The sequence below is a fragment of the Rana temporaria genome, chromosome 8 (genome assembly GCF_905171775.1).
Source record: "Rana temporaria chromosome 8, aRanTem1.1, whole genome shotgun sequence".
In the NCBI taxonomy this organism is placed as follows: Eukaryota; Metazoa; Chordata; class Amphibia; order Anura; family Ranidae; genus Rana; species Rana temporaria.
In genome coordinates, this window is record NC_053496.1 from 171510089 (window position 1) to 171531963 (window position 21875).

General features: G+C 46.6%; 2 protein-coding genes across 2 annotated transcripts; one reads left to right on the forward strand and one right to left on the reverse strand.

Moving 5' to 3' along the window:
• Positions 1-820: 820 nt before the first annotated feature.
• LOC120910494 (zinc finger protein 3-like) lies at positions 821-21041 on the reverse strand. The gene is made up of 8 exons (XM_040322251.1): positions 20486-21041; positions 18802-18889; positions 18192-18443; positions 11389-11655; positions 7307-7423; positions 3722-3830; positions 3450-3608; positions 821-1949 (listed from the first exon to the last, which is right to left on the reverse strand). The coding sequence occupies exons 2-8, from the start codon at positions 18880-18882 to the stop codon at positions 976-978; spliced, it is 1959 nt and encodes a 652-aa protein (XP_040178185.1). The 5' UTR covers positions 18883-18889; positions 20486-21041; the 3' UTR covers positions 821-975.
• LOC120909394 (proline-rich receptor-like protein kinase PERK10) lies at positions 7452-13168 on the forward strand. Its single transcript, XM_040321158.1, has 3 exons — positions 7452-7734; positions 9243-9300; positions 11236-13168. The coding sequence occupies exons 2-3, from the start codon at positions 9264-9266 to the stop codon at positions 12453-12455; spliced, it is 1257 nt and encodes a 418-aa protein (XP_040177092.1). The 5' UTR covers positions 7452-7734; positions 9243-9263; the 3' UTR covers positions 12456-13168.
• Positions 21042-21875: the final 834 nt, after the last annotated feature.

A 21875-nucleotide genomic window follows, 5' to 3' on the forward strand; every position in this document is an offset into this window, starting at 1 on the left:
GTCTACTTGACCCTTCAAAACGTAGCCCCGTCTCGTTCTTGAAAGGGCATTCTATGGGACTATTATTCTTCTATTTCTACAGCTGAACCTGACTCTCTCTCTGGATCTCGTGGATGGGATTATACCGGCTGTACTTGCATATCACAACTTGCCAGGGAAAAGGACGTCTCCAACGGCTGATACCCTCTCACTACTTGGGTAGCCGTTACAGGTAGCTAATGCCGCGTACACACGATCGGAAATTCCGACAAGAAAAGTCCGAGGTGAGCTTTTGGTCGGAAATTCCGACCGTGTGCAGGCTCCATCGTAATTTTTCTGTCTGAATTTCTGCCAGGAAAAATTTGAGAGCTGGTTCTTAAATTTTCCGACAAGAAAAGTTCTTGGAGGAAATTCTGATCGTCTGACGTATCAAAAACCACGCATGATCGGAATCAAGTCGACGCATGCTCTGAAGCATTGAACTTAATTTTTCTCGGCTCGTCGTAGTGTTGTACGTCACCGCGTCGGAATTTGGTGTGACCGTGTGTATGCAACACAAGTTTGAGCCAAGATCCCGTCTGAAAAAAAAATCCACGGTTTTCTTGTCGGATTTTCCGATCGTGTCAAGAAAAATGGTCACCTTTTCTATCAACAAGTGACAGGTTCTCTTCACGAAACCCTTTGCATTCCATATGTAAATGTTCACTCTTCATGGAAACCCACACTACTACATGACCTGTTTCCCACACATGAACATATTCGCCAGCACACCACGGATCGTATATAACGTCCAAAAAAGTTTTAATGCACAGAAAACATCACAAGAGGTGCAACGTTTCGAGGCCGCATAGGACCTCTTCGTCAGCCAGCTCCAGTACCCAGCTGGTGATCGCTTCAGCATCCATTTTTGTACATTTGAACCATTTGCCCAGGAAGGTGTGCGATTGGAAGATTTACTAGACTATTTCCCACACACACACGTTGAGGTAGAGTCATCTACTGTTTGTGAGTTCTCTGATGTCGAACGAGATCAGACTTCTGAGTAAAACTTCTGCTGCAGTCAAGGCAGGGAAAGGGTTTCTCCCCCCTGTGAAGTCTCTGATGATATATCAGACTGGCCTTCTGCATGAAGCTCTTCCCGCACTCCATACAGAAGAACGGCCGCTCCCCAGTGTGGACCCTCTGGTGGTTGATAAGCATCGTTCTGTGCGCAAAACGCTTGCTGCAGTCCGTGCAGGCGAAAGGCTTCTCGCCGGTGTGAATTCTCTGGTGGGTGACCAGATCGGACTTCCCGATGAAGGATTTCCCACATTCATCGCAGGAAAACGGCTTGTCACCGACGTGAATTCTGAGGTGGTAGACCAGATCAGACCTCTGCACAAAACATTTGCCGCACTCGGGGCAAGGAAAAGGGTTCTCGTCGGTGTGTATCCTCCTGTGCCTGATCAGCACTGACTTCCGTGTGAATTTTTTCCCGCAGTCCGAGCAAGGGAAGGGCTTTTCCCCCGCGTGCACGTTTTTGTGCAGAGCCAGGTCGGACTTCTGGGTGAAACATCTGTCGCAGTGCGGACACGCGAAAGGCTTCTCTCCCGTGTGGATCCTCTGATGCCTCGCTAGGTCCGATTTCTGGGTAAAGGCTCTTCCGCAATCCGGACAGCAAAATGGCTTCTCCCCTGTGTGAATGCGCCGGTGCGCTATAAGGTTGGCCTTATGGCTAAGGTTTTTGCCACAGTCAGGACAGGGGAAGACTTTTTTTCGTCTACAGTTAGTGGGAGGAGCGATGGGGCTGGGGAGTTTGATGGAGTTAGTGGGGTTAGGCAAAATGCTTGCAGAGCAAAGGACGATCTGGATATTCTGGGCGACACTGTTTTCTTCGGGAGGTACCAGTGCAATGTCATTATGTTCTGTTTTACAGTCGCCTGGAGATGGAGCAAGGCACACTTCCAAGATGTCCTCATTTTTGGGTGCATCTGTGGGAAAACAAAGCAAACTCTAAAGTATAAGGTTAAAACACGCAACTGCATTGCGCCGTTAGTGTCAGCAAGTTTTGAAACCCGATTTTGGCCAAATCTACCAGATACTAGACACCCTTAACCACTTCCATACCGGGCTTTTATACACACCTCCATACCGGGCCTATTCTGGCACTTCTCTCCTACATGTACAAATCATAATTTTTTTGCTAGAAAATTACGCAGTACCCCCAAACATTATATATGTTTTTTTTAGCAGACACCCTAGGGAATAAAACGACGGTCATTGCAACGTTTTATCTTGTACGGTATTTGCGCAATCATTTTTCAAATGCCTTTTTTGGGGAAAAAATTGTTTCATGAATTAAAAAAATAACAAAACAGTAAAGTTAGCCCAATTTTTTGGTAAAATATGAAAGATTAGGTTACACCGAGTAAATAGATACCTAACATGTCACGCTTTAAAATTGCGCACACTCATGGAATGGCGCCAAACTTCGGTACTTAAAAATCTCCATAGGCAACGCTTTGAAATTTTTTACAGGTTACCAGTTTCGATTTACAGAGGAGATCTAGTGCTAGAATTGTTGCTGCCACGCTAACGCACGCGGCGATACCTCACATATGTGGTTTAAACGGCGTTTACATATGTCGGCGGGACTTGCATGTGCGTTCGCTTCTGCGCGCAAGCTACCGTGGACAGGGGCGTTTAATTTTTTTTTATTATTATTATTTATTTATTTATTTTACATATTTATTTATTTTTTTACACTTTTTTTATTAATTTTTTTAGTACTTTTATTCCTATTAAAAGGAATGTAAACATCCCTTGTAATAGGAATATATTGTGACAGGTCCTCTTTATGGAGAGATGCGGGGTCAATAAGACCTCACATCTCTCCGTCAGGCTGGAAACCATGAGATCGGTGAAAAAAATTCACGGATCTCATGAATAATGTGGCTTACAGCCGCAATCGTGGCTTTGTTTACTTACGGGACCCGGGCGTGACGTCATCACATCGCGCCCGGGTCCTCCGACGATCATAGAGATGACTGGTGACCATCTGGTCACCAGTCATCTCTAAACTTCCTGCCAGCGCCGGACGATTCTTTCTACGGGCCCCCGATGGCACGGGAGAGCCCGGAGAAGCACCGGATGGCGGCGGGAGGGGGGGTGTCCCCTCCCGCCGCCTGTAAGAACGATCTAGCTGTGGAACCGCCGCTATGATCATTCTTATGTTGTGCAAAATCGCCGGCACAAGAGATAGATATCTGGATGATGCCTCTCGCTGCAGGCATCATTCAGATATCCCCCCCACAAAGTCCAGGACGTCATATGACGTCCACTCTGGATGGTAGAGACACTTTGTGGATCTCATATGATGGTGGCTGGTATTGAAGTGGTTAATTATATTCTACAAATCGCTTAAGATGACCCTCTATCTCGACAAATGTATCTTATTTTAATCCAACCAGGTTACCAAGCAGTCTTCTTACCAATCCCTATATCAACTGGAGCCACCTCTTCCTTAACAGTCACTGGTATCGCAATCTCCTCTTCTTTAACAATTATATTAAGTTCGTGGAAGTCCACGGCAGCGTTATACGAATCAGGACTTGGACTTCTCTCTGGTGGGTTCCTGTCAATGGATCCACCTGTAGGAAAGAAACACACAAACTGATAACATAATTTCTTTGTGTTTATAAGATGATCGGGGATCTAGGTTGACCCTCCGTACTGCTCCATACTTTACAAATAAATATCTTACCCAGCTGATTCTCCATCTTGGAGTCCTTGTAGAGATCCTTGTGTCCTTCTAGATCCTTCCACTCCCCCAAGGAGAAATAGGCAGTGACCTCCTGACACCTAATTAGAACCTGAAACACACAACAATACAGTCACTATCCAGACACATCCCTTGTCTGTCTATCAACAACAGTTAGAGCACTTCATGCAAGCAGCTAAATACCATTGCTAATTCTATTCAGACAGTCTTGCGATCCAGAACCCCACCACCACCCATTAAATTGCGCATAAAGCCCCCTGGACCTTCACTGCTGCAGGTTACTAGATTTAGGGGTAGATTCAGAGAGGGCGTCCTAACTTTGCAGCGGCGTAGCGTATCGTGTTTACCCCTAACGCCTTAAGTTAGCGAGGCAAGTACATGATTCACAAAGTACTTGCCTGCTAAGTTACGGCGGCGTAGCGTAAATCGGGCGGGCGTAATGGCGCCTAATTCAAATTTAGCTGAGGGGGCGTGTTTTATGTTAATGGTGCTTGACCTGACGTGATTGACGTATTTTACGAACAGCGCATGCACCGTCCGCCTACATTTCCCAGTGTGCATTGCGGCAAAGTACGCCGCACGGTCCTATTGATTTCGACGTGGACGTAAATGACGTAAAACCCTATTCACGGACGACTTACGCAAACGATGTAAAATTTTCAAATTTCGACGCGGGAACGACGGCCATACTTAACATTACTATTCCAGCTACTTGATGGAATAACTTTAGGCCTGATAATGCGTTACGTAAACGGCGTATCTGTACTGCGTCGGCCGGGCGTACGTTCGTGAATAGGCGTATCTAGTGATTTACATAATCTACGCCGACCGCAATGGAAGCGCCACCTAGCGGTCAGCCTAAAAATTACACCCTAAGATAGGACGGCGCAAGCCGTCGTATCTTAGATAGGTTTAAGTGTATCTCTGTTTGAGAATACACTTAAACATAAGTCGGCGCAGATTCCGAGTAAGGACAGCGTATCTACTGATACGCCGGCCTAACTCTTACTGAATCTAGCCCTTACTCTCTTGTTCAGAGGGCTGGAGGAAGAAGAGAGATCGACTACAGCATACTTCTGTTTGGGACCTCCCTCTAGGAACCAAAGGCCAAGAGGCTGAGAATTCATTGAAAGGAACATCCCAATGAATTCTTAGCCTCCTATGTACTGCTTCTTAGAAGAGATCCTAAAGTAAGCTGTCCAGTTCTGTTCCCTCTACTCCCATCTTTTGATCTCCACAGAGCTCCTCCACCAGTACAGATGGGCCAAATTTGCTGGAGTTATAACCAGGTTACTAGATTTACTCTATTGGTGAGAGTGCTGGAAGAAGAAGAGGGATCCAGAGAGATCTGGGTTTGTAGCCCAATCCATCTGTGTTGGTGGAGGCACTCTGTGCAGACCAAGAGCTGGGAGGAGAAAGAGCACTGTACGGCTAAATTCTGCTAGGGTTTCCTCAAAGAACCAGTCGACCGGGAGCCTTCCGCTTGGGATCCCTCAAAGAACCAGTTGGTTGGGAGTCTTACGCTTTTGATCCCTCAAATAAATCAGTTGGTTGGGAGGCTTCCACTTGAAATCTCTCAAAGACCCAGTTGGTCGGGAGGCTTCCGCTTGAGATCCCTCAAAGAAACCAGTTGATTGGGGGGCTTCTGCATTGGATCTCTCAAAGAACAAGTTGGTTGCGAGGCTTCCACTTGGGATCCCTCAAAAAATCAAGTGGCTTCCGCTTGGGATTTCTCAAAGAGCCAGTTAGTCAGAAGACTTGTGCTTGGGATCCCTCAAAGAACCAGTTGGTCAGGAGGCTTCTGCTTGGGATCCCCCAAAGAACCAGTTGGTTGGGAGGCTTCTGCTTGGAATCCCTCAAAGGAACAGTTGGTTGGGAGGCTTCTGCTTGGGATCCCTCAAAGGAACAGTTGGTTGGGAGGCTTCTGCTTGGGATCCCTCAAAGAACAAGTTAGTTGGGAGGCTTCCACTTGGGATCCCTCAAAAAATCAAGTGGTTTCCGCTTGGTATTTCTCAAAGAGCCAGTTGGTCAGAAGGCTTCTGCTTGGGATCCCTCAAAGAATTAGCTGGTTGGAGGCTTCCACTTGGGATACCTCAAAGAACCAGTTGGTTGGGAGGCTTCCATGTGAGATCCCTCAAAGAATTAGTTGGTTAGAGGCCTCCACTTGGGATACCTAAAAAAAACAGTTGGTTGGGAGGCTTCCGCTTGAGATCCCTCAAAGAACCAGTGGGTTGGGAGGCTTCCGCTTAGGATGCCTCAAAGGAACAGTTGGTTGGGAGGCTTCTGCTTGGAATCCCTCAAATAACCAGTTGGTCATGAGGCTTCCGTTTGAGATCCCTTAAGAAATGAGTTGGTCCAGAGGTTTCCTCATGGGATCCCTCAAAGAACCAGTTGGTCAGGAGGCTTCTGCTTGGGATCCCTCAAAGAACCAGTTGGCCTCAAAGAACCAGTTGGTCGGGAGGCTTCTGCTTGGGATCCCTCAAAGAAGCAGTTAGTTGGGAAGTTGGCAAAAACTTGTAATGCAACAAACACTACGACAAGCTGAGAGGCATGCAATTTCCCAATTACAGTGATCACGTGACTGGGAAGTCTCACCCCCCCCCCCGCCAAGTTAAAGGGGGGACGAGGTTAATAAAGGGTATGTAAGCTCAAACAATGGACTCCTATAATTTTACCCCCCCTCCCCCCGTTTGGTGCTGACGACCACATCGAATCTCAGCTCCATCGAGTGGCCATCACGCGGCATTGTCCTGATTCTTGCTATTCCGTATGAATGAAGAACAGTCGACCTGGAGAAAAGAAAAGCCCAATAACATTTGATTTTGTTTTGGCTTTGAAGAGGCCCTGTCACCAACTTTGACATGCTTACACTTCCTTCCATAAATGATATCTGATGGCAAATGGCCATGCTAGAAGGTTGGATCCGACCAGGAACAGTCAATCGCCTAGCAGAGCCCCCACCCCCCTCCGCTTTTGGGAGGTTATGATTACTGTCTGTGCTGGCCCAGCTCCTCCGCTCCGCCCTACATCTTATATGGAGCTGCCGAGGGAGGAGCAAAGGGGAAGGCTACTTGGGTGACAGCTGTGAGGCTGCTGATATCACATCTAGTCACTGTCTGTGCTGGCCCAGCTCCTCCAACTTATATGGAGGGGCAGGCTACTAAAGCGACAGCTGTGAGGCTGCTGAAATCACGTCTTGTAACTGTCTGTGCTGGCCCAGCTCCTTCACCCTGACCTACATAACCATACGGGGTGGTCGTTGAAATTAATGACCCAATGAGAGTCTTTTTGAGGCGTTTGTTCCCATAGTGAGCAGCGCCCGACGCCATTTGCAGCCCCCGTGGCGGCACAGCACGGGTCTCCTGGCAACCAACAAGCATGGCAGCTGTTGCTGACCTGCATATCACACAATAAGGGACACCATGTCCTGCAGCAGGTATACAGCCCATCACCCACTGTAAGGAAGGTCTGCACAATACACAACCCCCTCCACCACCTCCATTATAAATTATTATCCGCATACAAAGCCCCAGAACCCCCCCTCTGTACACACAGCACAGCTCTCACCTGAACACTCCCACCAGAAATCCCCTCCCCCCCCAGCGCTGATTGGAAGAAGGAACACAAACGCAGCATCCAGAAATGTCTCCGGTACAAGGAGGCGGCCATGTTGTTGTAGCCCGGAAGTCACGTTCTGACTGCAACTCCCACAATCCCTCGGGGCTGCAGACTGGAGCTCCACGCAAGACAGGAAACATGTGGGCCTCCACGTTTTTTTTTTTTCAATCAACTTTAATGCAAAAAAACAACCCTATCTTTCCTGGCACGTCTGCATTTCCGGTCATATGTTTCCTGGGCAGAGTGGAGCTCCATTAGCTGCAGACAGAACCTGTTGATATTTTGGTTTTGTTCTTATTTACTGAGTGGGGGGTTTGCAGACGCACCGTATTGTCGTTTGGCGTGGGGCGCGCAGAGCGGCGACCAAACCATTTTTGGTAAGTTTTGTCATTTCGGTTAAAGTCTTGTCCTTATGTCACCTTTCTAAAGCTGGATTTGTTGTCATTTAACCGCTTCAGCGCCGGAAAATTCACCCCCCCCCCTTGATGACCAGGTCGCTTTTTGGCGATTCAGCACTGCATCACTTTAACTGACAATTGCGCGGTCGTGCGACGCTGTTCACAAAAATAAATAAAAACAATAGACGTCCTTTTTTCCCCCACAAATAGAGCTTTCTTTTGGTGGTATTTGATCACCTCTGCGGTTTTTTTATTTATTTTTTTGCGCTAAAAAACAAAAAAAAAAGAAAATTTTTGAAAAAAAATATATTTTTTTACTGCCATAAAACATCCAATAAAAATTGTATAAAAAAATCTTGGTTTGATTGGTTTGCGCAAAAGTTATGGCGTCTACAAACTACGGGATAGATTTATGCATTTTTAGTTATTTTTTTACTGGTAATGACGGCGATCAGCGACTGTGATATTGCGGCGGCACAGATGGGCACTTATAGGCGGCACAGATGGGTACTTATGAGTGGCACTGATTGGCAGCACTGATGGGCACTCATAGGTGGCACAGATGGGTACTTAGGAGTGGCACTTATAGGCGGCACTGATGGGCACTCATAGGCAGCAAAAATGGGCACTTATGAATGGCACTCATAGGCGGCACTGATGGGCACTCATAGGCGGCACTGATGGGCACTCATAGGCGGCACTGATGGGCACTCATAGGCGGCACTGATGGGTACTTATGAGTGGCACTCATAGGCGGCACTGATATGTGACACTGATAGACGGCACTGATAGGTACTTATGAGTGGCACTGATAGGCAGCACTGATGAGCACCGATAGGTGGCACTGATGGGCACTCATAGGCAGCAAAGATGGGCACTGATAGACGGCACTGATGGGTACTTATGAGTGGCACTCATAGGCGGCACTGATGGGCACTCATAGGCGGCACTCATGGTCACTCATAGGTGGCACTGATGGGTACTTATGAGTGGCACCGATAGGCAGCACTGATGAGCACCGATAGGTGGCACTGATGGGCACTCATAGGCGGCACTGATGGGTACTTATGAGTAGCACTGATGGGCATCACTGCTATGGAGGCACTGGCCGGTATTGCTGATGGGCACTGATTGGCATTCCTGGTAGACATGGGTGGTCATCAGTGGTGGCCATCCATGGTGGTCCTGGGTGGGCATCCTTGGATGGGCTGCGCTGATAATCAAATCAGACCCCCCCCCCCCGTCAGAGGAACAACTGATTGGCTCTCCTCTACTCGTGTCTGACAGACGTGAGTGAGAAAAAGCCGATAAACGGCTCTTCCTGTTTACATCGTGATCAGCCGTGATTGGACACAGCTGATCACGTGATAAGGAGCCTCCGCCAAAGACTCTTGTGGTGTGTCAGACTAGCACATCGCTCCTCCCCCGCGGGCGCACGGCGGCTTGTTATCCGGATCCATCTCATTGTCCTTTTTTCCATCTCACAGGGCGGAGACCGAGGCGCGCACATGGATCCCAACGCAAGGAAAGTGTATTGGTACAAAGGTATGTCGTCATTAGACTTTCATCATTTTGAAAATCATATACAGTATTTATTTTCTTGTGTAAATATAATAATACCCGACACTTAAAGTCGGAGGAAACTCTTTAAGGAAAAAAAACAAAAAAAAGTTTTCCCCAGGAAGGCAAAGGCATAATGTGCTAGTATGCGGCGACTTTTGAAAAATGGACGCCCGCGACCTGACAGGTACACTGACTGTCACGGAACGGGACCAGGAGGAAGCCGCGACTTTTGAAAAATGAATGCCCGCAGCCTGTCAAGAATACAGGTACACTGAGGCTGCAATGGGCACAGTAGGGCTAGAATGGGCACTGTAAGGCTACAATGGGCGCAGTGAGAATGGGCACTGTAAGGCTACAATGGGCACGGTGAGAATGGGCACAGTAAGGCTACAATGGGCACAGTCAGAATGGGCACAGTGAGGCTGCAAATGGACACAGTGAGGTTGCAAATGGGCACAGTGAGGTTGCAAATGGGCATTGTTGACCCTCTTTTCCGCTTACAGTAGCCGTTATAGGCGGTAGCGGAACACAGTGTCAAACGCCTATCACGGACCAGGAGGAAGCGGTGACTTTTGCAAAATGGACGCCCGCGACCTGACAGGTACACTGACTGTCACAGAACGAAACGGGACCAGGAGGAAGCCGCGACTTTTGAAAAATGAATGCCCGCAGCCTGTCAAGAATACAGGTACACTGAGGCTGCAATGGGCACAGTAGGGCTACAATGGGCACGGGGAGAATGGGCACTGTAAGGCTGCAATGGGCATGGTGAGAATGGGCACAATAAGGCTACAATGGGCACAGTGAGAATGGGCACAGTAAGGCTGCAATGGGCACAGTAAGGCTGCAATGGGCACAGTCAGAATGGGCACAGTAAGGCTGTAATGGGCACAGTCAGAATGGACACAGTGAGGCTGCAAATGGGCATTGTTGACCCTCTTTTCCGCTTACAGTAGCTGCTGCATTCTCACCCTAGGCTTATACTCGAGTCAATGCGTTTTCCCATTTTTTTTAGGTAAAATGAGGGCCTCGGCTTATACTCGAGTATATACGGTACCCAATAAAAAATTTATGTATAAAAAATTAAATTTCTTCATCAATTTAGTAAAATATGTATTCTGCTACATATTTTTTTTATATAAAAAAAAAATAAAAAATACAAACAAGCGTCTATGGATTGGCTTGTGAAAAAGTTATAGCGTCTACAACATATGGGATAGGTACAAAAAATGTCATTTATTTTCATTTATACTAGTAATGGCGGCAATCATCGACTTATAGCGGGACTGCGATATTACCGCGGGCAATCTGACACTTTGCGGGAACCAGTGACGCTAATACAGTGATTGGTGCTAAAACTATGCACTGTCACTGTACTAATGACACTGGCGGGGAAGGGGTTAAATATCTAGGGTGAGCAAATGGTTAAATGTGTGCCTAGCCAGTGTTTATGTGTATTGTGTCTGGTGCTTTCATTAAGGGAAGTGATCGATTTTATTCCCTACTTTGCAGGGGAAAGAACATCAATCCCTTCCCCCTGTGAGAATGAAAATCTGCCTTGTTTACACAGGCAGAGCTCCATTCTGTGTGTGTTTTCCCCCGATGATCGGCGGGTGCCAGCGGACGTCCATTCGCAGGCACCCGCTGATCGGCTTGTGGTGTAAGAAATCGTAGCAGAAGCGGCGCGCGCCCCTTACCTGAAAGTGGCAAATACATTTTTTGGCAGTTTCATAGACCTCTGCGCATGAAGTCGCACTGATGTCAGCCGAGTCGCACCTGACGTCGAAATCGTGAAATTTCAAAGTCGGATTCGGTGTGGACCAGGGCTAAAAAAATAAAAAATGTGCACACTGAGAAAGTTGTATAATTTGGTTGTATTTGAAGTGCAGTTTATTTAGTATTTTATTTCTCTTACAGACAAAACCATACGCCGGTGCAGGCAACCGTGCCGGCCGGCGGGACATTATCACTGCCGCTTCTGTAAAAGAACAATTATACGCAGGATGGATATAGATAGGCATATGTTGTTGTGTAAAATTTCTGCAATGCTGAAACCCCCTGCGAGCGCACCACCCGCAGCATCCTCTCCAGCGCCGAGCGCACCACCCGCAGCATCCTCTCCAGCCCCGAGCGCACCACCCGCAGCATCCTCTCCAGCCCCGAGCGCACCACCCGCAGCATCCTCCCCAGCGCCGAGCGCACCACCCGCAGCATCCTCTGCAGCACCAATCGCATCCTCTGCAGCACCAATCGCACCACCCGCAGCATCCTCTCCAGAGCTGATCGCACCACCCGCAGCATCCTCTCCAGTGTCAAAGCCAAAAAAGTCCTCCAAATCTGCGGTAGAACACACATATGCACTGCCACCCGCGCCTGCTACAGCCAATGAATTGCCCGAATTCGTGAATTGCACTCAGTGCAGCCATCGCCTTCTCAGTAAAAACTTGAAAGCACACATGTTGAGGAAGCATTCAGACGTGCACAAAACCATACGCCGGTGCATGCAACCGTGCCGGTCGGTGGGACATTATCACTGCCACCTCTGTAAAAGAACAATTATACGCAGGATGGATATGGAAAGGCATTTATTTTTGTGTGAAGTTTCTGCAGTGCCGAAACCACCACCCGCTGCATCCTCTCCAGTGCCGATACCGCCCCCCGCTGCATCCTCTCCAGTGCCGACACCACCACCCGATGCATCCTCTCCAGTGCCGATGCCACCCCCCGCTGCATCCTCTTCAGTGCCGACACCACCACACGATGCATCCTCTCCAGTGCCGATGCCACCACCCGATGCATCCTCTCCAGTGTCAAGCCCACAATCCTCCAAATCAGCTAGAGTAAATGTGACATGCCCTCACTGTAACCTTTGTCTTCTCAAAAAGAATTTGAATGTACACATGTTGAGAAAGCATGCAGACGTGCTACAACAAATGACCCGGGTTTGTAAGCTACGTGGTGTAAATGTTGATGCGACAAATGGCATATTTTCTGCGCAGAGAACCAAGCATGGATTATCCAAGACAGTACAGCATAGGACAGTACAGTATAGGACAGTACATCTTAGGACAGTACATCAGAGGAAAAACCAGGGGAAAGATCCTGAAAGAACATCTGCAATATCAGCTGTTGGCTAATCTCAAAAGTATTTGACCTTTTTATAGTCTCTCTTACTTTGTATATTTGAATGACTCGTGATGTATATTCCTTTTGTGCTTTTGCCTTTTGATAATAATTGAAAAAAAAAATGATTCCCGTATATACTCGAGTATAAGCCGAGTATATTTTTAGTGCTGAAAATCCCATTCGCGGCTTATACACAGCTGATCTCACTGCTCCCCCTTCCCTCTACTGTGTGCTACTCACACCAGCAATCGTTGACGTTATATTTCCCTGTCCGTCCGGGATAAGAGAAGACACACAGCTGATCTCACTGCTCACCCTTTCACTCTACTGTGTGCTACTCACACCGGCAATCATTGATGTTCTATTTCCCTGTCCGTCCGGGATGAGAGAAGACACACAGCTGATCTCACTGCTCCCCCTTCACTATACTGTGTGCTGCTCACATTGGCAATCATTGACCTTCTATTTCCCTGTCCGTCCGGAATGAGAGAAGACACACAGCTGATCTCACTGCTCCCCCTTCCCTCTACTGTGTGCTGCTCACATTGGCAATCATTGACGTTCTATTTTCCTGTCCGTCCGGGATGAGAGAAGACACACAGCAGATCTCACTGCTCCCTCTTCTCCCCTTGCCCTCTACTGTATGCTACTTACAACGACATGTATTGACATTCTATTTCCCGTCCGTCCGGGATGAGAGAAGACACACAGCTGATCTCACTGCTCCCCCTCCCCTGTGTGCTCTACGGTCAGTTAAGTGTGAAGCTAAGGAGCTCACAGGAGAGAGAAGGGGGAGCAGTGAGATCAGCTGTGTGTCCTCTCTCATCCCGGACGGACGGGAAATAGAATGTCAATGATTGCAGTGAGATCAGTGGTCACTGATAGGAGGCACTGATGGACACTGATAGGAGGCACAGTGAGATGGACACAGTGAGGCTGAGGCATGCAAATGGGCACAGTGAAGCTGCAAATGGGCATTGTTGACCCTCTTTTCCACTTACAGTAGCTGCTGCATTCCCACCCTAGGCTTATACTCAAGTCAATAAATGTTCCCATTTTTTTGTGGTAAAATTAGGTTATATTCGGGTTGGCTTATACTCGAGTATATACGGTAATAATAATAAATAAAAAAAAATAAGATAATTAACCCAATTTCTGAGTCAGTGCTCCACTAACATAACATTTATACCACAAGTATGACGTTAAAATTAAATTATAGAGTATACAGTGCTTGAAAAAGTATTCACACCCCTTGACATTTTCCAAATGTTGTCATGTTGCAACCAAAAATGTATTTTATTGGGATTTTATGTGATGGACCAACACAAAGTGGCACAATTGTGAAGTGGAAGGAAAATGATAAATGGTTTTCAAATTTTGTTACAAATAAATATCTGAAAAGTGTGGCTTGTATTTGTATATATTGGAGCCAATTGCCTTCAGAAGTCACCTAATTAGAAAAAAGAGTCCGCCTGTGTGTAATTTAATCTCAGTATAAATACAGCTGTTCTATGAAGCTCTCGGAAGTTTGTTAGAGAACCTAAGTGAACAAACAGCATCATGAAGGCCAAGGAACACACCAGACAGGTCAGGGATAAAGTTGAAGAAAAGTTTAAAGCAGAGTTAGGTTATAAAAAAATCTCCCAAGCTTTGAACATCTCATGGAGCTCTGATCAATCCATCACCCGAAAATGGAAAGAGTATGGCACAACGGCAAACCTACCAAGACATGGCTGTCCACCTAAACTGACAGGCCGGGCAAGGAGACCATTAACCACTTAAGGACTGAACCTCTTCGCACAATCTATGGCCTGCCTTAACCCAACACATGGAAAAACTTTACATGCACTAAAATCTTCAGACATAACTTTTTTGAAAATGTATTTTTTATTGAGTTTAAGAATTTTAACGTTATGTTGTATTTTTTTTAGTAAAAAGAAAAAAACAGAGAAGTTGGTAAGAATTTTTATTATGACCTTACAAGAAAGAACCCCTAAGCTTAGTTCCATGGGGCTAAGTAGACTATTGATGAGACAGTTTCAACCTGGGGTGGTAGCCAAGGACCCTTTTTGTTCAATGACTAGCTGGTGAGACAAGATGTATGGCGAACGTGTGTCTCACCAAGTGTAAATACAATGGGCCAGATTCACGTAGGAGAGCGTATCTTTGTGCGGGCGTAGCGTATCCTATTTACGCTACGCCTCCGCAACTTAGACAGGCAAGTGCAGTATTCACAAAGCACTTGCTCCGTAAGTTGCGGCGGCGTAGCGTAAATCGGCCGGCGTAAAGCCCGCCTAATTCAAATGTGGAAGAGGTGGGCGTGTTTTATTAAAATGAGCCGTGACCCCATGCAAATGAAGCGCCGATCGTATGGCGCATGCGCGCGCATGCTCAGTATCACAACGAATTTACTCCCTAAGATACGCCGGCTCAATGCCTGTGATGTGAACGTAACCTACGCACATCCCCATTCACGTACGACTTATGTAAACGACGTAAAAAGATACGCTTGTTCCGACGTCCATACTTTGCATTGGCTGTGCCTCATATAGCAGGGGTAACTTTACGCCTAACGTAATACGCCTTACGTCAGTCGGCTTAAGCCAGATTTCAGGCGTATCTACGTTCAAGAATACCGCGCATAGATACGACGGCGCATCTTGTAACTTACGCGGCGTATCAATAGATATGCCGGCGTAAGCTGTACGTGAATCTGGCCCAATTTGTTTAACCTCAAATGAGTTCCTATACTTCTGCTATCCAGGGAACATGACCACTTGCTGCCCGGTCATCAGACAACAGGATCTTTGAAGACCAGCTCAGCACCCTTGTTTGTTACTTCTCCGGAACTGACTCATTGCAATGCTATAAATGTAATGATGTATAGAAACTTTTAACATTATGGTAGCTCATTTAACCATAGTGGGCCTTCACAATCATCCAGGAAGAATGACCACTTGTTGCCCAGTCATCAGGTAAGGGGACCTTTGAAGAGCAGCTCACCTCCCTTGTTAGTTACTTCTGCAGAACTCTCAACTTACTCATTGCAGTTTACTATAACTGTAATGATGTATAGAACCTTTCAACATTATGGAAGCTCATTTAACTAGAGTGGGCCTTCACAGTTCATCCAGGAAGAATGACCACTTGTTGTCCAGTCATTAGGCAAGGGGATCTTTGCAGAGCAGCTCACCTCCCTCGTTAGTTACTTCTGCAGAACTCTCAACTTACTCATTGCAATGCTATAAATGTAATGAATTAGTGTAGAAATGTTTTACAATGTGGAAGCCCATTTATCGAGAGTGGGTCTTCATGGTCATCCAGGGAATATGATCACTTATTGCCAACTCATCAGGCAACGGGATCTTTTAACCAGAGTGGGCCTTCACGGACATCTTGGAAACATGACCACTTGCTGGCAAGTCATCAGGCAACAGGATCTTTTAACCAGAGTGGGCCTTCACGGACATCTTGGAAACACGAGCACTTGATGCCCAGTCAACAGGCAAGGGGATGCTTGAAGACCAGCTCAGCGACCTTGTTAGTTACTTCTGTTGTTTCTGCAGAACCCACATCTTATTCATAGTAATGCTATACATGTAATGAATTAGTGTAGAACCTTTTCACATTACAGAAGCTCACTTAACCAGTGTGTCTTCATGGTCATCCAAAGGCCATGACCACTTGCTGCCCACTCATCGGGCAACGGTATCTTTGAAGACCATCTCAGCTCCATTGTTAGGTACTTCTGCAGAACCTTCATCTTAAGCCCTGTACACTCGGCCGGTATAAAGTCAGCCGGAAATCCAGACGGGAAAACTGCGGGGGAGAGCTTTGGCTGGGAATCCTGGCCGTGTGTACAGAGCTTATGCTCCCTCGGCACTGCCTCACAGTATTTGCCAGTTGCAAGTGTAGTAAATCCGGCAGAAAAAAAAAAACGCCAGGAATCCGTACGGGAAAATAGAGAGCAGGTTCTCTATTTTTCCCGCCGGGATTCCCGGCGAGGGAGCATACACACGCCCGTTTTTTATGGAAAAAAGCTCTCCCAGCAGTGTTCTTACTGGGAAAACCGGTCGTGTGTACAAGGCTTTACTCATAGTAATGCTATAAATGTAATGATTCAGTGTAGAACCTTTTCACATTACGGAAGCTCACTTAACCAAAGTGGGTCTTCATGGTCATCCAGAGGACATAACCACTTGCTGCCCAGTCATCGGGCAAGGGTATCTTTGAGGACCAGCTCAGCTCCCTTGTTAGGTACTCCTGCAGAACCCTCATCTTACTCATAGTAATGCTATAAATGTAATGATTCAGTGTAGAACATTTTGACATTACCGAAGCTCACTTAACCAAAGTGGGCCTTCATGGTCATCCAGAGGACATGACCACTTGCTGTCCAGTCATCAGGATCTTTGAAGACCAGCTCAGCGACCTTGTTAGTTACTTCTGCAGAACCCTCATATTACTCATTGCAATGCTATAAATGTAATGCATTGGCGTGAAGAACCTTTTATCATTGGAAGCCCATTTAACCAGAGTGGACCTTCACAGTCATCCATGGAACATGACCACTTGCTGCCCAGTCATCAGGCAACAGGATCTTGAGGAACAGCTCAGTTTCCTTGTTAGCTACTTGTTATTTCTGCAGAACCCTCATCTTATTCATAGCAATGCTATAAACGCAATAAATTGGTGTAGAACCTTTTCACATTAGGGGAGCTCATTTAACTAGTAGGACCCTTCACGGTTCTCCTTAGAAACTTAGAGAAATCAAACAAGGAGCTGCTTTTCTATACTAGATTGTTCTGAGGTCCACTGAAGTCCCCTATATTTATCACCGTAAAACTATTATTATGCTCAAAACACGGTGACGGCTTTTTACATAGGTGGACCTTCTGATGCCGAACAACGTCTGACTTTTCCGAAAAACACTTTCCACATTCGGAACACGCGAATCGCTTCACTCCTGCGTGGATTCTCTGATGTCGGGTGAGGTGGGAACTCTGGGTAAAACTTTTCTTGCACTCGGGGCAAGAAAACGGACGCTCTCCTGTGTGACTTCTTAGGTGTCTAACGAGATCGGTTTTCTTGGGGAAACATTTTCCGCATTCGGGGCAGCAAAAGGCTTTGTGAGCCTTGTAAATGTGGCCAATGGATACAAGTTCCATTTGAGACAATCTCTGAGAGTTCAAGGTTTTCTTTGATCTAAGTTTTGGATTTGGGGTAAGAGCGTGCGATTTGGCTCTCGAAGATTTCTTGGGTTTTGGTGCCGCGCTGTGATGTACTGGATGGAGATTTTGGTTATCTGTATGGAACTTATTAGAAGAAGATTCCTTGAGATTTGGGCAAGCAAGAGACCCTTCGGCATCATGAAGTCCTAAATGAATATTTGGAGACATCGAATTTTCTTCTGGACAGTCACTGTGAATGTAATTATCAACTGTGTCACAATGTGGAGACGAAAAAGAACATCCCTCTAATGTTTTCCTGATATTAACGCCATCTGTAAAACGAAACAAAAACATGTCCTTATTAGATGACGGGGGATATAGGTGGACTCTCCATGTTGTTCATTCATTTACAGGAAGTGAAAATCTTTTTACCTGTTGAAGTGATGTTCTGGCGAGTCTCCATCATGACGTCCTTGTAGAGATCCTTGTGTCCTTCTATATACTCCCACTCCTCCATGGAGAAATAGACAGTGACATCCTGACACCTTATAGGAACCTGACACACACAATGATACCGTCACCATCCAGACACACCCCTTGTCTGTTACTGGATAATGTCCCAGAATTCCCGGCACCGCTCACCTCTCCTGCCAGCAGCTCAATGATCTTCTGGGTGACTTCCAGGATCTTCTTGTCGTTCTTATCACGTATCAGGGAGAGAGGTAGAGACTCCATGTTGGGGCTCTTGCTCCCATTTAATCCTTCTGATACATGGTGAGGGCTTTCGTTGGTTACACGATCACCAGATGTTTTCACCACTATGTAATCCTGTGTATAAAGGCCATTAAAAACTCGAAATCAGAATTTCACTATAGCATTCTTCCTCACTTCTCAGGTCATGTCTGTGTTACATTAATAATAGAGAGAAGAGTGATGTCATGTGACCTCCCAGAATCCTCCTCACCTCTCAGGTCAGGTTTGTGTTTTATTAATAGAGATAAGAGTGATGTCATGTTACCTCCCAGAATCCTCCTCACCTCTCTGGTCAGGTTTGTGTTTTATTAATAATAGAGATAACAGTGATGTCATGTGACCTCCCAGAATCCTCCTCACCTCTCCGGTCAGGTTTGTGTTTTATTAATAGAGATAAGAGTGATGTCATGTGACCTCCCAGAATCCTCCTCACCTCTCCGGTCAGCAGATACATGATTTCTAGGGTAAGGTTTAATATCTGCTCAGTCATGTCACTCTCCTCTTCGATCATCATGGGAAACCTGAAAAAGAGAGCCTGATCTTAAGTGAATTAATTCCCTTCAAAATGGTCTCTGCAGGTGGAGATAAAAATTGAATTAATTATACAGACAATGTTCCAGTCCTGATACATATACTGTACATATTATTCTGCACCCACCAGATAGAAAGAAGATGCTCGACAGATGAAACCCACCGGAAGGGCTATCATGGACTTAACACCATGGAGGATTTTTTTAGCCTGTGGTGTTTGAAAACACTCAAACTCCACTCTTTCTCCGAAGAGAAAGGACCCTTGCCCTAATCCCCTGTGGTGTTAGGCTCCAGACAGGAACTGGGGTCGAAACCAGATGTTCCCCGTTCTCTGGAAGGTCTGCCAAAACAGACCCTCCCAAGTACTAGGTGGGGCTTCCCCAAAGGGAGACCCCATGAGAGAGAGAGGACCAAACCAGAAGGCAATGTCCACCCCCTCCCAAGACTTTCAGGGCAGGCCCGAGGACCTACACCCTACTAGTCAAACGTTAAAACAAAACATGTACACCAACAACCGAATAAAAAACACAAAGCAACCAACACGACAAAAAAACATAAAGGTGGGCAAAAGGTAATAAAAATTCCTCTGGTCCTGGCCAAAAGGCCCAGCCCAAGAGGCAGGTGTAAAAAAAAAAGTGTGATGGTGCAGTGACCTAGGTGCCAGGAAAACTCAAAGTACCCCTACTTACAGTGAGTGTTACAGAACCCCTGGACTGCCACAGACTTCTTTCGGGGCCCGGCCTTTGGCCAGACCAGTGCCTCTCCATCCCTAGCTGGCATTCTCTAGAGGAGACCAATTAAAGGCCCTTAATTTGTCGAGCAGTCCGGTTTTCGGCTCTCCCCGATACTAACCTTCCATGTTACGATTACACCAGTGGATTTGCATAGCCACCGCCATCCCTAACCCACCGCCATCCCTAACCCACCATACGATTCAAATCAAGGTTTCATGCTGGGACTTGTAGTCCTTCACTTGGGGGAGGGGGTCACATCCTTAGATATCAGGGGTTCGTGCTGGGACTTGTAGTCCTTCACTTTGGAGGAACGTGACATCCTTAGATCTTAAGGTTTCATGCTGGGACTTGTAGTCCTTCACTTTGGGGGGGGGGGTCACATCCTTAGATATCAGGGGTTCATGCTGGGACATGTAGTCCTTCACTTTTGAAGGGGAGTCACATCCTTAGATCTCAGGGGTTCATGCTTCTAGTCATTTAATTTGGGGGGGCGGGGTCACAAATCCTTAGATATCAGGGTTCATTCTGGGACTTGTAGTCCATCACTTTTTTCGGGGGGGGGGGGGGTGTGTAATGTGACCCTCCCAAAAGTGAAGGACTGCAAGTCCCAGCAAGCATGAACCTCTCAGAGCTGAGGACGTGATCCCCCAACGAGTGAACTGTCAAACAAAAAGGTATAAATCTTTTTTCGGGAAGGGGGGGTCCCTGAATGGCAGTTTGGAAATGTGGTCACCCTAGATGGAGGGTGATGGGTAACCACCACCCATGTGGGTGCCAGTAGTCAACATTGACTTGTTGGCATTTAATAATAATACTAATAGTAGACACACCAATAATTTTTGTTTTTTTTACCTCTTACAGGAAGCAGTCCTGGGAATTTTAGTACCGCAGGGAATTCTGGGTATTGTAGTCCTGCTGGTAATACAGGGGGTTCCAGAAGTCCTGGGTCATAAAGGGTCTCCTTCTTTAGTCAATTCTGCAATACCTATGGATCAAGATGAGAGCTCGAGGAAGCCAGGCTTGTTTTCATCCTTTAAAAAAAAAAAATGTGGACCACAACAAAATGGCTGCACTGAGGACATGTGTGTCATTACCCCCTAACCCCTACTTTATCTTTTGTTGTCTGGGTGGAAGACATCAGATCCTCCATTTAGGTTTAGCAAGCTTGAAGGAACGTGGTCACCAGGGGTGAGAAGGATACATATAGATTTTTATGATAGGAGACGTGAAAAGGACAGGCAGGAAGTCATCTGGAATGCATGGAAAGGAAGTTCCGGGTTAGAGGTTATGGGAAAGAAGCCAAGGTGGCCATTACTGGTACTGGCAGCAGACAATTCTTTTTATCCATCTCCTCCCTTCATTGATTTGTCAATAGCTTTGGAACAAGATAAGAGCTCGAGGAAGCCAAGCTTGTTTTCATCCTTTAAAAGAAGAAGAAAAAAGATGTGGACCACAATAAAATGGCTGCACAAAGGACATGTGTGTCATTACCTTCTAACCACTACTTTATCTTTTGGTGTTGCCTGGAAGACATTAGACCCTCCATATGGACTTGTAGTCCTTCACTTTTGAAGGGGAGTCACATCCTTAGATCTCAGGGGTTCATGCTTGTAGGCATTTAATTTGGGGGGGGGGCAGGGTCACAAATCCTTAGATCTCAGGGGTTCATTCTGGGACTTGTAGTCCATCACTTTTGGGGGGGGGGTGTAATGTGACCCTCCCAAAAGAGAAGGACTGCAAGTCCCAGGAAGCATGAACCTCTCAGAGCTGAGGACGTGATCCCCCAACTAGTTTGGAAATGTGGTCACCCTAGATGGAGGGTGATGGGTAACCACCATCTATGTGGGTGCCGGTAGTCAACATTGACTTGATGGCATTTAATAACAATACTAACTAGGATCAGCAAGCGTGAAGGAACGTGGGCATCAGTGGTGAGAAGGATAAGTGTGGATTTTTATACTAGGGGCTGAAAAGGACAGGTGTTCCATCAGATTAGGCGACCCGTCAGAATTGGTAACGGACGTGACGTTCAGTCGCCGCCATCTTGCTACACCCTGCACTCCTCCACAGTAATGATACACTGAGAAGGGGGCAAGCGGACATCTTGTTACACCCACCGGAGTTTTAGATTTCACAGTTATTTTCAACACAAAACGGAGCTTATATGCTTGGATACAGTGGGCTAGATTCATGTAGGGGCGCGCATTGTTACGGCGGCGCAGCAGCGTATCATATTTACGCT